At 36.8% G+C, this 16795-nt stretch overlaps 1 protein-coding gene across 1 annotated transcript; it reads right to left on the bottom strand.

Annotated features, from left to right (window-relative positions):
- Positions 1–8180: 8180 nt before the first annotated feature.
- On the bottom strand, positions 8181–9363 carry LOC143565849 (uncharacterized protein At1g27050). The gene is made up of 2 exons (XM_077052704.1): positions 9030–9363; positions 8181–8527 (listed from the first exon to the last, which is right to left on the bottom strand). The coding sequence occupies exons 1-2, from the start codon at positions 9360–9362 to the stop codon at positions 8288–8290; spliced, it is 573 nt and encodes a 190-aa protein (XP_076908819.1). The 5' UTR covers position 9363; the 3' UTR covers positions 8181–8287.
- Positions 9364–16795: the final 7432 nt, after the last annotated feature.

The following is a 16795-nucleotide window of genomic DNA, read 5'->3' as shown; positions in this document are numbered from 1 at the left end:
AATATGCATCTCAGGTCAAAGGACACAATGATACTCGCCTTTACTCAAGGATTACTTATGATCAGTTGCACTAACTCCATGCAGTGATCCTTGAGAGCGGATCATGTCCAATATTTGTATCCCACAAATATCTATGAACCTCGGTGGCAAACCTATGCCTTATATTCATCACATGAATATCAACCAATCCGGGTTCATAATAGTCTTACCTTCATACTTGTTCCCACAAGCATGATCGACTACGGACATTTAGAACAACATAAGTCATTCATGGATTAAACATGCAAATATAGAACATAACCCATTGAAAAATTAAAACATAATTAATTTTCATGAGATACCCATTACATTCGTTTTTATACAAACACTAAACACAGATTAAATCCACTCACTAGAATACCGAAGTCCTAATGCACAAACATGACCCTCATGCTTTGGCCTATCGAGGAGCTTCGTGAGTGGGTCCGCAATATTTTGATCGGTATGAACTTTATGAATACATATCTTTCTCTTTTCAACTTCATCCCTTATGTAGTTGAATCTGCGCTCAATGTGCCTCGTTTTCTGATGAGCACGAGGCTCCTTGATCTGTGCAATAGCACCTTCATTGTCACAGAATATCTCTAGGGGCTCCTGAATGGTAGAGATAATTCCTAGATCCATGATGAACTTTTTCATCCATGCAGCCTCTTGGGCTGCCATTGAAGCGGCGATGTACTCAGATTCTGTAGTGGATAACGCGACAACATCCTGCTTCGAACTCTTCCAAGAGACAGCGCCTCCATTCAAAATGAAGACATATCCCGACTGTGATCGAGAATCATCTCGGTCAGTTTGGAAACTCGCATCCACGTAACCCTTTACGACTAGTTCCTCCTCACCAGACCCATATATTAAAAACATATCCTTAGTCCTTCTAAGGTACTTTAATATATTCTTGACAGCCATCCAATGACTGTCACCTGGGTTGTGCTGGTATCTACTCGTTATGCTTAAAGCATACGAGACGTCCGGTCTGGTGCACATCATTGCATACATAATAGATCCTATTGCCGAAGCATAAGGAACATGCTTCATCCTATCCTGCTCTTCCTTAGAGCTAGGACTTTGGGATGAGCTTAACACGGTTCCTCTAGGAATAGGTACCAAACCTTTCTTAGAGTTTTCCATCCTGAACCTTTTCAGGATTTTATCAATGTATGCACTTTGATTGAGTCCGATCAATTTCCTTTGTCTATCCCTATAGACCTTTATTCCCAAGATATATGTCGCTTCTCCAAGATCCTTAATTGAGAAACGACTATTTAACCACGTTTTAACGCTTTCCATACTTGGTATATCATTTCCAAATAAAAGTATATCATCGACATACAAAATAAGGAACATGATTATACTCCCACTAGCCCATTTATACACACACGCCTCATCACCGTTTTGGACGAAACCAAACGCTTTGATTTCTTCATTAAAACGATGATTCCACATCCGTGATGCTTGTTTCAACCCGTAGATTGATTTCTTTAACTTACATACTTTATCAGTATTAGATGGATCGACAAAACCTTCAGGTTGAACCATATGGACATCTTCCTCAAGATATCCATTTAGAAAAGCGGTCTTGACATCCATTTGCCATATCTCATAATCAAAATGAGCTGCAATGGCAAATAATATCCTGATCGACTTAAGCATCGCGACCGGCGAGAAGGTTTCATCATAATCAATCCCTTGAGTTTGCGTGAAACCTTTTGCTACAAGTCGTGCTTTGTAAGTATCTAAATTTCCATGCATATCGGTCTTCTTTTTGAAGACCCACTTACATCCAACCATTTTGGAGTTAAGTGGACGATCAACCAATTCCCAAACTTGATTATCGTGCATGGATTGCATCTCGGCGCTCATGGCTTCAAGCCACTTGTCACAATCAGGTTGTGACATAGCATCTTTGTAGGAGATCGGTTCATCCGAATCGACCAAGTAACAATTATCCACAAGAAATCCATATTTCTTGGGAGGTCGACTAATCCTATTAGATCTGCGAGCAACGTGTGTATGATCAACCATTTGATCATCTTCAACATCCTCGTGTTGAAAGCTAGTATCGACCAACTGTGTATCATCCAGTGATTCTTGAACCTCTTCAAGTTCCACTCTTTTTTCACTAGGTCCTTCCATAAGGAACCTAGTTTCTAAGAAGTATCCTTTGCGTGAAATAAACACTTTTTGTTCACTAGGATCATAGAATATATATCCTATATCATCCTTTGGGTATCCTATGAAGATACACCTGATGGATCGAGCCTCAAGCTTATTTGGGGTGTCACGTTTAATATAAACTATGCATCCCCATACCCTTAAATATGAAAAGGATGGAACCTTTCCATGCCACACTTCATAGGGTATTCGATCCACCTTTTTGGTCGGGGCCATATTCAAAATACGAGCCGCTGTAAGTAGCGCATATCCCCAAAATGATGGTGGTAGTGAGCTTCGTGCCATCATTGATCGAACCATGTCCAACAGTGTTCGATTCCTCCTCTCGGATACTCCGTTATGTTGAGGAGTACCAGGAGGAGTGAGCTGTGAAACAATTCCACAATCTCTAAGATGACTTTGAAAAGCATCACTTAGGTATTCGCCTCCTCTATCGGAGCGGAGTACCTTGATTGTTCGGTCGAGCTGATTTTGTACTTCATTTTGAAATTCCTTGAACATTTCAAAGGCTTCATGTTTGTGTTTCATTAGATACACATACCCATATCGACTAAAATCGTCGGTAAAGGTAATGAAGTACCTTTCACTATTCCTACTAGTGGGCTTGAGAGGTCCGCATACATCCGTATGTATGATACCTAACAAGTCCTTAGCCCTTTCATTTGTACCTTTAAAAGGTTCTTTGGTCATCTTGCCTTGAATACAAGATTCACACTCATCAAACGAACCTAACTCATTTGTTTTCAAAAGACCATTCTTTTGGAGAGTATTTACACGATTCTTGTTTATGTGTCCAAGACGACAATGCCAAATGTAGGAATCACTCAAATCCTTTTTGAGTCTTTTAGTGGAAGTTTGATATAATGAGCTATTTGAGGTATTGTCATGAACCAATTCATAAATACCGTTGTTTGGTACAGCTTTAAAATAAAAGATACCATTAGATGATACATGCATTTCTGATTTTACAAATTTAAAGTCAAAGTTACATTGTCTAAGAAGGTGCACGGAAATAATGTTCCTAGTCAAACTAGGAGCATACAAAACATTTCTCAAAACAACTTCCAAACCACTTGGAAGCGATAAAGTGAAGTCTCCTCTAGCGACCACGTGCACCCTTGCACCGTTGCCCATGAAAAGACTCACTTCGCCCTTCTTTAAGTCTTCATTCCTTTTGAACCCCTGCAACCAATTGCAAATATGAGTTCCACATCCGGTATCCAATACCCATGTGTTAGAAGAAATAAGATTTAGCTCAATATTAATCATAAAGACATTACCCGAGGCATGCCCCGCATTCCTCTTGTCTCTTAGCTCCTTTAGGTAGACCGGGCAATTGCGTTTCCAATGTCCGGTCTCCCCACAACCAAAACAAGGATCATCCTTATGACCCCTCGGTTCCACAACCTTTTGTTTCTTTGCCATAACCGGTGATTTGCCCTTACCCTTAAGATGCACAGGAGGACCCTTTCTTTTTGCTACCTTAGCCTTAGAATTGGGTTGAGATCGATTCTTGGATTTACCTTCATTGATCGCAAACACGGGCAAAACCCTTTTACCCATGCTCGCCTCGGCTGTTTTAAGCATTGAGTGAAGTTCTCCAATGTTTTTGTCCCACCCGTTCATGTTATAATTTAACACGAAAGTGTCGAACCTTTTCGACAAAGAGTTAAGGATCAAATCCGTTGCTAACTCCTTTGAGATGGGACAATTGAGCTTGGCGAGGCGATCAATGTAACTTTTCATCTTAAGTACATAAGTTGAAACTGGTTGATTATCATCCATTCTACATGCATGCAAGGCTCGAACCGTTTCGAACCTTTCAACCCTCGATTGCTTAAGGAACATTTCCTTAAGTTGAGTAATCATGTCGTACGCATTATGGTTTTCGAAATCCTTTTGGATTTCGGGAACCATAGTCGCCAACATGAGGCATGACACTTGAATGGAATCTTCCGTGTGTTTGACCCAATTCATGTATTCGACCTCAGTTCCCTCTTCCGGTTCTTCGGGGATAGGTGTTTCCAAAACATGATATAATTTTTCTTGTTTTAGAACAATCCTTAAATTTCGGAACCAATCCGAAAAGTTATTGTGGTTAAGACGGTCTTTAGCGAGAATAGATCGGAGAGATACGTTTTGGACGTTAGGGATTATGTTGTCGTCGACGTGTGCGGCCATCTGCAGAATTTTAATTAAGTTCATTTTAGTGTTTTACCTTTTAATTATTAATACCCTTTTATATATACCAAATATAATTAATAATTAAAATCTAGAATCCAACGACAAACCCGACTCCGGTTAGGTGACCTTTTTCCCATTGTCGGTTTATCAAGGTAGTTATTCATAACAATTGCAAACCCTTTTGCAACTTCTAGAGTTTATGGGACCGGTTCGAAATCATATTTCGTGTCGGCATGTTTATCCCATCAACACCTATTAGACCCCATGCTTGGGTGACCCTCTTCACATGGTTCCAATTTAAGTCGTCCTACTTGTATCAACTTGTAATATCAACATACAAACGGTTAGGTGACCTTTTTCCCATTTATATGCCAATATTACCTCAACATATTAATTTACTCTACGCGGTTAGGTGACCTTTTTCCCACTAAGAGCTTACTAATATGTTAAGCGTTATACAAAAGGATGGTGTTTAACTTGTTATCCTTAATTTTAAAAGGGATTTTTAGTTTTAATAATTCTAGTTGTAAAACTTTAAATCATGTTCTAACATGCATTTAGTAACATGATATTTTGAAACCATTTTCAAAATTCTAATTTATAATAAAACCATTTTATTATGGGCGTGAGACGGCTAGTTAATAAGTCCATTTTATTTAAACTACGTGTCACGTAATTACCGATAATTATTAGAACCCGTTTTATGCTTTGTTAATTAATTCTATGTGACGAAGTTGATATCCTAATATCTAACAACCACACAATCAAACAATCAATTAACAAGCATACACAATTATACTAGACACGAGCCACTAAGTTAGACCACACTTGTTAGCCGAAACAAGTGTGTGTCTTAGGTCCGATCCTAAGGGACACATGACACATGGATGTTGTAGCTCCCACTCGATCCCGCATCCAAATGCTTCGAGCATCTTCTTCAACCCTGTTGTGATCCATTTGGCTTGAACTTGGGCCTTAGCTTCCATAAGCTTTCATTTGGGCTCAATTGGTGGGCTTAGGTCCTTTTGGGCTTGAATCCCCTTAATAGGCTTGTGAGACCCATTATCACCATACCCGGCCCAATAAGGCCCAAACTTCCAATTTTGCAATCTTCTTTAATTTTACAAAACCAAATGTGCTAATACATTTTTTCTATAAAATAAAGATATTACAAATAATCTATTTATTACATACCCATATGAATAAATAATTACAAAATAGCCCCTAATTAATTATTACAAACCGAAACTTTGAATAATTAACTACAATCACAACATCAACCACAATCAAACATCCATTTTGGTCTACGGCTCGGTCTAGTTTTAACAAACATAACCCGTTATGTCTTAGGAACCCGTTCCAAAACCCCTTGACCTTATCGGGCCTAGCCCAACCCATTTGGGCTTGACCCAATAACATGATTATGGGCTTCGGCCCATATGTCCAAAACACATGGGCTTCGGCCCAATAGAAAGTTTCATGGGCTTCGGCCCATTTAACCAAAAATGGGCTTCGGCCCATTTACTCTTTCCCTTTTTTTTTTTCGGTTAGCCCATTAACCAAAACAAGTGGGCTTCGGCCCAATTTCACCCGAATTGGGCTTCGGCCCATTAACCCGGTTTTATATATATATATATATTTTTTTTTTTGAACAAAGCCAAAATAATAACAAGATTAAATACAAAAAAAAAACATGCATGTTTATTTTTGTATAAAATCTTTCAAGGGGAAAAATATAAAACCGAGAACCCGAAGCTTAGTTTCCCGTATCCCGGCTCTTGATGCCATTTGTTGGGTTTCTATGGAACTTATGGAATTTATAACTTAGTTAACCACTTTAACTAGTCATTAATTAAGGCGGAAGCGTGATATTTACAAACTAAACATATGTATCCATGTGTTTATATATGTATATATTACAAGTTTATATAAGATATGTTCATGAACAACCTAGTTTATTCATGTCATAAGATTACCAATAATCTATTTATTAGAAACCCGAAGCAAGGATCAAATGATACGGAAAAAACTAAACTATCAAAACTATAAACACTTACATTCTTAACCTTTTAAGAGTGTAGTTGATGTTGAAGAAGATGATGATGTTGATGCTAGACTTTCAAAGGGAAAATCCTCAAACGGAATATACCCCGAGCCTCCAACACACACCGAGCTATGTTAGGGAGCTTGAACACGAAAAACCGAGACCCGAATCTTTCTTCTTGATTTCGGCCGAACCAAGAAACAAAGAAAGAAAGAAAAAGGTTGTTGTTTTGTTACTTGTGTTTATTTTGTTTTCTTGAAAAAGTATGTATATTGATCTTGATCTTTCCTTTTATCATTACACCACCATAATGCAAACATGGTGTTAGGTTTTTGTCAAGTAAAAACACTCAACTTCCACCAAATATATGACAAGATTTGACCAAGACCATGGGGTGTGGGGCCCACCCAAAACCGGCCCCAAATATATTTATTTATTTATTTTTTTTTTTTTTTATTATTTATTTTATACTTTATAAAATATATAAACACCCCATCTTTTATAAACCATTTTATAAAAGAACACATAGTTAAATAATCATTCCAATAATAATTATTTGAATAAATAAATTAACCAATTAATTTATTTAACACTTTCAAGTAATTATTCAGAAACCCGTTTTTCTGAATGTGTCGTGTTCTGTATTTGTCTTATAGATCTTATCTTAACAAATACATAATTGGTGTGTGTCTAACTCGTTATTGGGTATGACCCGACTTGGATCAAACACGGCTAGCCACATTAACCTAATTATGTGTCTCGGGCATACGGTATTCCAACACTTTTCATTAAACTCGTGAACACGATATCATTTTCTTTTCTTTCATTTCTTTTCTATCTTAATTTCCCTTCTTTTCTCTTCTTTCATTAATTTAAACTTGGGAACACAGCGTTAATGTTTTACCATCTAATTTCATTTTATAGCATTTTTAGTGAAAAATAAAACTAGTTGCCCCCTTGATGTAGTTTTAAATAGTACTTATTAAATGAAAGCACTTACTTTTCTTTACCAAGATAGTATGCACCAGGAGAAGCGAATTTGAATATTTACAAGAGTTCGTAGAAAAACTGAATAATTGGTGACCAAATCGAAAAAAATGACCATTCAAACTTGGAGTTGCTGTATTGCGGTGATCGGTTAGCATTCGTTCCAACAGATTGTGTGAACAGAGTCGTTAAACATATACGTTTGCTATACACAATAAAGAAACTATACTATTACAACCCTAAATTTTTCACATCAAAGCTCAAATTTGTATTAAACTAAGTATAAAGCGCACCATAACCAAACCATTTTACATATTTAACCAAACCGATCTAACCGAAACTTTTTAACTAAAACCAAACCGTACAAACTGTTGGAATAAAAAGAATAAAATAAGTCAACATATGTTTAATATTATTAAATATAAAATTAATATATATTAATACTCACGGTGGTTAATAAAAGAAAAACAGTTTTTTCTTTTTTATATTAACCCTAATTAGATTAACCATTATCCCCAACAACTCTCTGATCATACGTTCATCCAATCTTCATCATTGATTTCTTCTTGAGTACACAAGAATACTTCAATTCATCTCTGTGCTAAACCTTGGAGAGCGATTGGCAACATCTATTTGTACCCCGGTAGTGCTCAAATCGCTTTTAAGGCAATGTGATTACACACGACACAGGTTCAATTTTATTATTGCTTTCGGTTATTCAATTGTTTGGCAGATTCCTCCAACACAAACCCCTAACTATCATCAAGAATTCTCAAATCAAGATCCACATACATTATACAGTTATACAATAGCCAATATGCATAAATCATCTTAGAAGCTAATAACTATCTTTCTAAATTACAAAATATCATCATAAGCAACCATCTCCCTACCTCTAGATCCCACATTCAAATCTTTTCTTCCATCATCATCCTTCTTCTCATCGTTGGACTTCACAATCGCGGACCCAAGCTTACTCCCCCTTCCATGCCTGCTTAACGGCAACTCCGGCCTCAATAACTTCGAAGAAGACGATGAACCTTTCTTAACTCCTTCCCTCCATTGGGGCACTGGATCACTCGCCCACGTCACCTGCACCTGCAACATCACACAATTTTTACCATTAGCTAGCGTTGAACCGTTAAACATTGTCTGTTAGTATTTTGTAGAACTTTAAACTCAGTAACCCAATCCTAAATGGGTCGGTTCGGTTATGGACTAAAACCGAATCAAAAAACAAAATTTTGTTTATGAGTTTTTACTTTTGGTTTCTTCGGTTCTGCCTTTAGGATTCATAATTTTGGGACAAAAAAAAAAACTGGCAAAAAAAGAAATGAATTTATGCCTAAATTTTGGTTAACTATATATTAACTTATTATAAATAACTTAAAATTCAAAAATAAAAACAGAAAATCTATAAGTTCAGTTTGGTTCAGTTTTTAACTTTTTCCAATTTAAATACTCGCAAAACCGAAAGTAGAGTTTTTACAAAACATAAAACAGCTTAAAAAAGAAAAAACTTATCCAAACACTCAGGCTGATAAAGCTGGTTAGTTTGTTACAATACAAAAATAATATTGCGAAATTATTAATTACTGACTCTAGTGGAATTGAGAGTGATGCCGAAGGAAGGATCGAGTGAGGCAGCGACAGCAGATTCAGCGGCGTCTCTTGACCGGAACGTGACGTAAGCAACGCCGCCGGGATCCATGCGTGTCCGGGAAATCGAGCCGTAGATCTCGAATCTGGACTTGAGATCGAGGACGGAGCAGCCGGAGGAAAGGCCGGTGATGACGACGGCGGTGTTGGTGTTGGTGTGATCGGAGGATGATGATGGGAAGTAGTCGTCGGCGACGGGGTGAGGGCGGCGGCGCTTAGGGTTATTGTACGGCGCGTGGCGGGAGAAATAGGGCTTGTCTCTCTTTCGGCTCATGTTTGTGATTGTGCGTGTTTTGGTGTTTGGCCTTTGGAGTCAAACCTATGCTGTTAAGTTGTGAGCTGAAGTACAATTGGTAGTTAGATACCCTTACCCTTTGACTTTTTATAATCAAACTTTGTTTCTTGTCTTTCAAATACAACAACGCGTCGCTGTAACAACGCGTCGCCGTAACTTAAGGACCTTAAGGATGATCCCATAAAGTACCTTGAATTTTGTCTCTCCAAATTGCTAAGAGTACTTGTGGATATTAAGCAAGTTTCGAACCGTGAGAGCAAAGACGGGATAAATATAGCAAGTGAGAAGATACTAGTCTCTTCGTACCCTTGACTAAACAACAAACCGACGAACCTACAACAGTATTCCTTTTAGAAAACCACACTCGAATAGAGAGTCTATTCGTTTTCACCTTCCGAATATGGACATTTATTTAAATCGGAACCTGATTGTTTCACCTCATGATAAACTGAACTGGGCTATTAGAAGTGTTAAACAAAAGTTGCTTCATGTCTGCCACCTAAAAGATGCCTGCCAACTCGTTTTGCCAAATTTTAGTAATTTTAATCTGCTAAAGATAATCATTTTTTTTCTTACCCAGCTCGTTTTTATAAAATCTTCATAAATTTCTATGCATGACTAGATTATGTATTCTATTTGGTGATACTTGATTAGGTATCATATTTGTTAATTTTGAGAGACTTGATTTGTATCATATTTGTTGACTAAATCAAGTGCTAAATTGGTTAGGTTTCTTATACAGGTTTCTTCTTAGTATTTTCATATCAAATCGGAATCGAAAGTATGGATAGGTTTTATAACCATGAAAAGGGAAAATGGCACAAAATTATTTACTTAAGTTACCCCTAAATTATGGTCATAATCGATTTGTGAGAAAGATGAACTCACAAACTAAATTTCAAAATAAAGGACCATAGCAATCATGGTGGTAGTTCATAAGGTGTTTAATGTTGTTATAAGTACTTAACTAAGAGGTTAATATGTTATTTTTGAACTATAACATATATTTTTTTAGCATCACTTCAATGATAAAAAATAAAATATGCCATGTTGGGACCATAAGTGTAATTTACCTTAGACAATACTTGGATGATAGGATGAAAACATCTGTTCACATCTGGAATTAATGATCAAAAGACTATATAACATGTTCAGATAACAAGACAGTGTTGTGGTATTTTTTTTGTTTATGAGAAAACCCAACAAATATTATGTAAATTATCTTACATGGCTTATTACTATTATTATTATTATTATTATTAGTAATAATTAAAAGAAAAAAAAAGTTAGCAATGTTTTGCTCCGTCCGTATAGCAAATCAGTTTTTTTGGTTTGGTGGATTATTGGGCCCACAAGACACAAGATGAGTTGAGTGGGTTTGGTGATTTCTTGGACGAGAAATAAATAGGTTTATTTTGTTTGGGATTTATATATATTCCAGCGCCGCACAACACAACAAATATTGGTTCACGTTTTCTCTTGAAGTATTCCTCTGCCATCAAAGTAAAACAGAGACGAAGTGAAGTTTTGTGATCCAAGTTATTCTTTTGGTGTTTTGTGAAAATAAGAGACGTGTCAGAAATCGATTCATTCTCTCGTTGGTGATTCCTCTTACTCATTTGTTTTATTCCATATACTTGATGTTAGTTTGTACCAAATATATGATGATTTGTGTATGCCTCTAGTTTTATTTAGAAAATACTTTGTATTGCTCATTATTGGTGATAGTGGATTTGAAGCGGCTCTAATAGTCCCGTGGTTTTTACTCTCGCCTTGAGAGATTTTCCACGCTAAAATTTTTGTGTCTCTTTTTACATTTATATTAGCCTATTTGTTTGCATCCTCATTGGTTCATTCGGGTCGGGAAAAAGTTTAACCAAACGAAGATTAATTTCGCATTTTTGTTTACCGTTCGTGGCTAGGTGGTCGTTTTTCCCAACAGAGTGGTATCAGAGCTTCGGCTCTTGTTCTTGGGTTAAGACTTGTTTGAACGATGGAAGCTAATACAAGTAGGATGGTGAATTTGAATGGTTCTAATTATCATGTTTGAAAAGGCAAGATGGAAGACCTTCTTTATGTGAAGGATTATTATTTGCCTGTGTTCACTACAGATAAACCTGAAGATAAAAGTGATGAAGAGTGGAATATTTTGCATAGAAAGGTTTGTGGGTATATTCGGTAGTGGGTTGATGATAATGTTTTGAACCATATTAGCTGGGAGATTCATGCTCGTACTTTATGGACCAAGCTTGAAGAGTTGTATGCTCGGAAGACCGGGAACAATAAGTTGTTCTTGATTAAACAGTTGATAAACTTGAAATACCGTGATGGTACGCCTGTTACTGATCATTTGAATGCTTTTCAGGGTGTTATTAATCAGCTTGCAGGTATGGGTATTAAGTTTGAAGACGAGATACAAGGTTTATGGCTTCTTGGTACGTTACCGGATTCTTGGGAGACTTTTAGGACGGCGTTGTCCAACTCCGCCGCAAACGGTATTATTACTATGGAATTGGCTAAAGGTAGCATTATAAATGAAGAGATGAGAAGAAAGTCACAAGGTTCCTCTTCACATTCAGATGCCTTAGTTACCGAAAGGAGGGGGAGAAGCCATAGTAGAGGTCCAAGTAATAGAGCAAAGCACCGCAATAAATCCAAATGGAAGTTTGAAGAATTTGAGTGCTATCATTGTGGTAGAAAATGGCACACGATAAAATATTGCAGACAATTGAAAAGGGAGAACAAGAAGGCTAATTACAACAATAAAAAGAACAACCACAAGAAAGACGACGTTGATGAAGGTACTTCTGAAACTAACACTGCCACCGAAGAATTTCATATTTGTTGTGATTATGATAGGGTGAACATTGCACGTGATGATTCGAGTTGGGTTGTTGATAGTGGTGCTACTTGTCATGTGACATCACAAAGGGATTTTTATTCGTCTTATACCTCTGGTGATTTTGGGAATGTCAAGATAGGTAATAATGAGCTATCAAAGATCGTTGGTGTTGGGGATGTTTGCATGAAGTTTGATACTGGGATGGATTTGGTTTTACATAATGTAAAACTTGTTCCGAATATTAGACTTAATTTGATCTCCGTGGGCACATTAGATGATGATGGGTTCCACAGTACCTTTGGTGGTGGAATTTGGAAACTCACCCGTAGTTCGTTGATCGTGGCAAAAGGTGTAAGAACTTCAAAGTTATACATGGCACATCCAAATATTTCCAGGGACTAGGTTCATTCGTTAACGAGTTCTGATGTAACTGATATGTGGCATAAAAGACTTGCTCATATGAGTGAAAAAGGGATGTCCATATTATTGAAGAAAGATGCCTTGTCCGGTGTGAAAGATGTTCATTTGAAAAAGTGTTCTCATTGTATGAATGGTAAGCAAAAGAGAGTTTCCTTTCATAGTCATCCGCCTCATAGAAAAGAAAGTATACTTAACTTGGTGCATTCAGATGTATGTGGTCCTATGAAGACTAGAACACTTGGGGACTGCTTATATTTTGTCACGTTTATAGATGATCATTCGAGGAAGGTATGGGTTTATACTTTGAAGTCTAAAGATCAGGTATTTGATGTGTTTAAGCAGTTTCATGTTTAGTTGAAAGACAAACTGGGAAGAAGCTCAAGTGTATTCGAACAGACAACGGATGTGAATATATTGGTCCTTTCAATGCTTATTGTAGAGAAAAGGGTATTCGACACCAAAGGCCACCTCCGAATACACCACAGTTGAATGGTTTAGCAGAACGGATGAACAGAACGTTGGTTGAAAGGTTTAAGTGTTTGCTCTCACATGTAGGGTTGCCTAATTCCTTTTGGGTGAAGCTTTAAATACAGCGGTGCATGTTATTAATCTTACTCTTTGTATTCCTTTGCATAATGATGTTCCAGACATGGTTTGGAGTGGCAAAGATGTTTCATATCATCAATAATTGGTACCTGTTTTGTAAATACATCAGAGTTGCGGGTTATTTTTAGCGAAAGACTTGATTTATAGTAATTTATTTATTTATTTTTAAAAACTTTTTTTTTTGGATAATGAATATCCAAATGTTTGATTTATAAACTTTTGGTAAACCTGTTCATATTATTTTAAAAATTGTGCCATCTCCATATATCGAGCTTCTATTTCCATGAACGACTCAAATCCTTGCTACCTGTATAATACTTGTTTTCTTGAAATGTTGGGAAAAAATACGTCAGCTATATGCTGGTGAACACGCTGACACAAAACATTTTAATACTTAGTTATCCCCTCGGGTATCTTATGACCCGGCCCATCATGGCATAGGAAATAACCAAGCCAAATTTACTATTATAAACATCCAGTTATACTTAAAACCGCTCAGCGATACCGCAGCATCGAGGACTTAGCAACTACTAATATACACGAGATAATCCCCTCTCGGACATTACTTAGGTCCGGTGTCACTCCCCGTTAAGCGATTTGCGGAAGCGTAAAACGGAAATGCAACAGATACAACTAGTATCAAATACATTGTTCATAAAGTAACATTACTAACTAATTTACAATATATTACATCGTTCTAATCTCTTTTACAAACTAGGTGATACAATCAAACCGGGTTTTCAATTACTTTACTTCTAACTCAAATGCCCACGACATCAATCATCAGTCAGACACGTAACGCACAGGAAATTACTTCTCATATCTGATTACCTGAAAAGCATGTTAAAACAGGTCAACTACGAATAGTTGGTGAGTTTCATAAGTTTAACGAAATCAGTTCTGCGTACCACACAGTCATAGTTTGTATATACGCACGTATGTAAAAATATGTATTTACGTTTGTATAAATATGTACAGCCATATCCTTGTGTGTGCATATGCACACGTGTAAGTTTATAATATGAATTCGAAATTTCGGTAAAATCGTGATTGTTTGTTCGTACTACCTGTTTCCAATTTCCGTGTTTAACCAACCACTGTGGACCCTATTCCTCCCACAACGGTTCCACATAAACTCAATCACTGTGGCCCCCCTTCCGCCCACAACGGTTCCGCGTTAACATCAACCACTGTGGTCCCCCTTCCACCCACAATGATTCCACGTAAACTCAAACATTATATAGTGTACACGCAAATAATTAGTATATTCTACACATAGTATTTCCTACGGCTAATCACATAGCATGTATCTAGACACATATACACATATAGTATTTATCACGTATCACCAAATACTGTGGCTCCCCATCCGCCCACAATACGCATAATCACATTATTTTCTTAACAATCATGTCATAATCAAGTTAGTTCGTTTAATAAGTTGCAGCAGAACTTGGCTCATAGGCCATACTCAACTTTAGTTTATAAGTTGCAGCAGAACTTGGCTCATAGGTCATACCCAACTTTAGTTTATACGTTGCAGCAGAACTTGGCTCATAGGCCATACTCAACTTTAGTTTAGTAAGTTGCAGCAGAACTTGGCTCATAGGCCATACTCAACTTTAGTTTAGTACTGTTGTGCCCCCCCCTTCCGCCCATATAGCCCCATGGTCATTACAGACCACGTTATTCACCAATGGCCATTACAGACCACGTTATTCACCAATGGCCATTACAGACCACGTTATTTCCTCAACCTGTTGTGTTTAGCATTATATAGCGTATTTGTATAAACAGGTTGTCACGTATGATTTCATTATGTTTTGGCATTCGTAGTGTTTCCATTTAATATATCAATCACGATAATAATCACCTTTCCTCAGCACGTAGTTTATCATTATGTTTGTAGGAATTTTTCATATATGAAGGTTCAGGTATTTTTCGTTCTGAACCGTTTTCAGATAGATAATGCATATGAACATGCTTTTCACCCCAAAAGTTTGTAGACAGCTTGAAAAGAGGGGTCATGAAACTCACGATTTTGTAGGCATTCAGTGCGAGATCAGCACGGGGTTCGTTTCCCTTGCTATCACTTAGTCCCTATAGTCCATATTATAATAATATTAATATTTTAATATTATTATAATCTCAGTACTAAACTGGGCTGTATAACTAATTTGGGTATAACTGGAACGCCCAGAAAGTGACAATAGGCTTAGGTTGTGATGTTGTTCAATGTCTAATACTTAAAACCGAACTTGGCTCAGATTCCCGTTTTCCCAGCTGGGCCAAGTTGTTTGTTTACGCGTTCAGAAAACAGTTATGGGGAATAAGCTTGGGTAAATGTATTGGTTAATAAAATGATTAAGTTATAAAGAAGGATCACATACTGGGGTACCGGATTAGCCTCGGGGCCCGTTTCCGTTAATTCAGTTTGATTAATGAATCCAAAAATATGATTTTTTTATCACTCTTGGTGTTTTGATATTCCCGCAGGTTCGTTAGTCGCGCATTTGCCGGTTTTTATAAAAACTGAATTTGTTTAATCTTCAAATTAGCATAATTGATTAACCGTTAATCATTAAATTATGAAAATTTAGCCACTTATCAATTAAAATATTTAGATTTTTATAAAAATATTTTTGGAATTATTTACTGATTTATTAATTTATAAAGATTCATTTTATCAGCTATATTTCGCTTGAAAATCGTCCGTTTATCCCAAAAAATCATGTCCCAAAACAACCTGTATTAATTCCAGAATGTAAAAAGCTTGTTCAATATTCTTTTCGGCCCAAATTCGACTATAAAAATTCGCACGAACGCATATGTACAAAACACCTTTAGACTTCTCCAAATGATCTCAAAATTCATATGTGATCAAAATACATCAAATCTGAGTTCCCAGAAAAGTTTCATAATTTTTGGAGCATTTTAACTATTTTTCCCCATTAAACGTCCCAATTCGGTAATAAATTCGCCAAATATTCTCAGATGGTCGAAAAATTACCAAATTTGAACAGGGACTCAATGACATGGTCCCTGATGTCCCTAAAAAATTTCAAAGCCTAATAATATGCACATCACAACCTTTACCTAAACAGCCCGTAATCGAGTAAATCGGTATTACCTTTGCGGTTTTGGTTCGTTTTCGCTCTCTTAATCCAATTTTCGGGTTCTTGTGCTTCTATATAAGCTAGGTACAGGTCCTATATCACAAACCAAGCAGGTTTCATCAATAGAACAACCCTTTTACTTAGGGTTTCGGCTAGTGCACAAAAACGAACGTTTGAACCGTAAAAACGCCGTTTCAACCCTTTAATCCGTGTTTATGGCCAAAAAACTATCAAAACAGGTTCCTTACCATGTGTATGATCAAAACATGTTTATGGACCATTTCTAGGATTTTTACATGGTTAGGAATGATTTTTAGCAATTAAACCATGTTTATAGGATATTAAACTTGATTAAACATGTGTAAAAGTTGCTTAAATAAGTTACTTACCTTAGGGTTTGGTGTTTTTGGTGTAAGAACAGCAGGGAA

This window comes from Bidens hawaiensis, unplaced genomic scaffold (genome assembly GCF_021521415.1).
Source record: "Bidens hawaiensis isolate Kalapana, Puna unplaced genomic scaffold, B.hawaiensis_p1.1 tig00022546_1, whole genome shotgun sequence".
In the NCBI taxonomy this organism is placed as follows: Eukaryota; Viridiplantae; Streptophyta; class Magnoliopsida; order Asterales; family Asteraceae; genus Bidens; species Bidens hawaiensis.
Note: the sequence above shows the minus strand (reverse complement) of the source record. Positions and strands in the feature narration are given on the sequence as shown.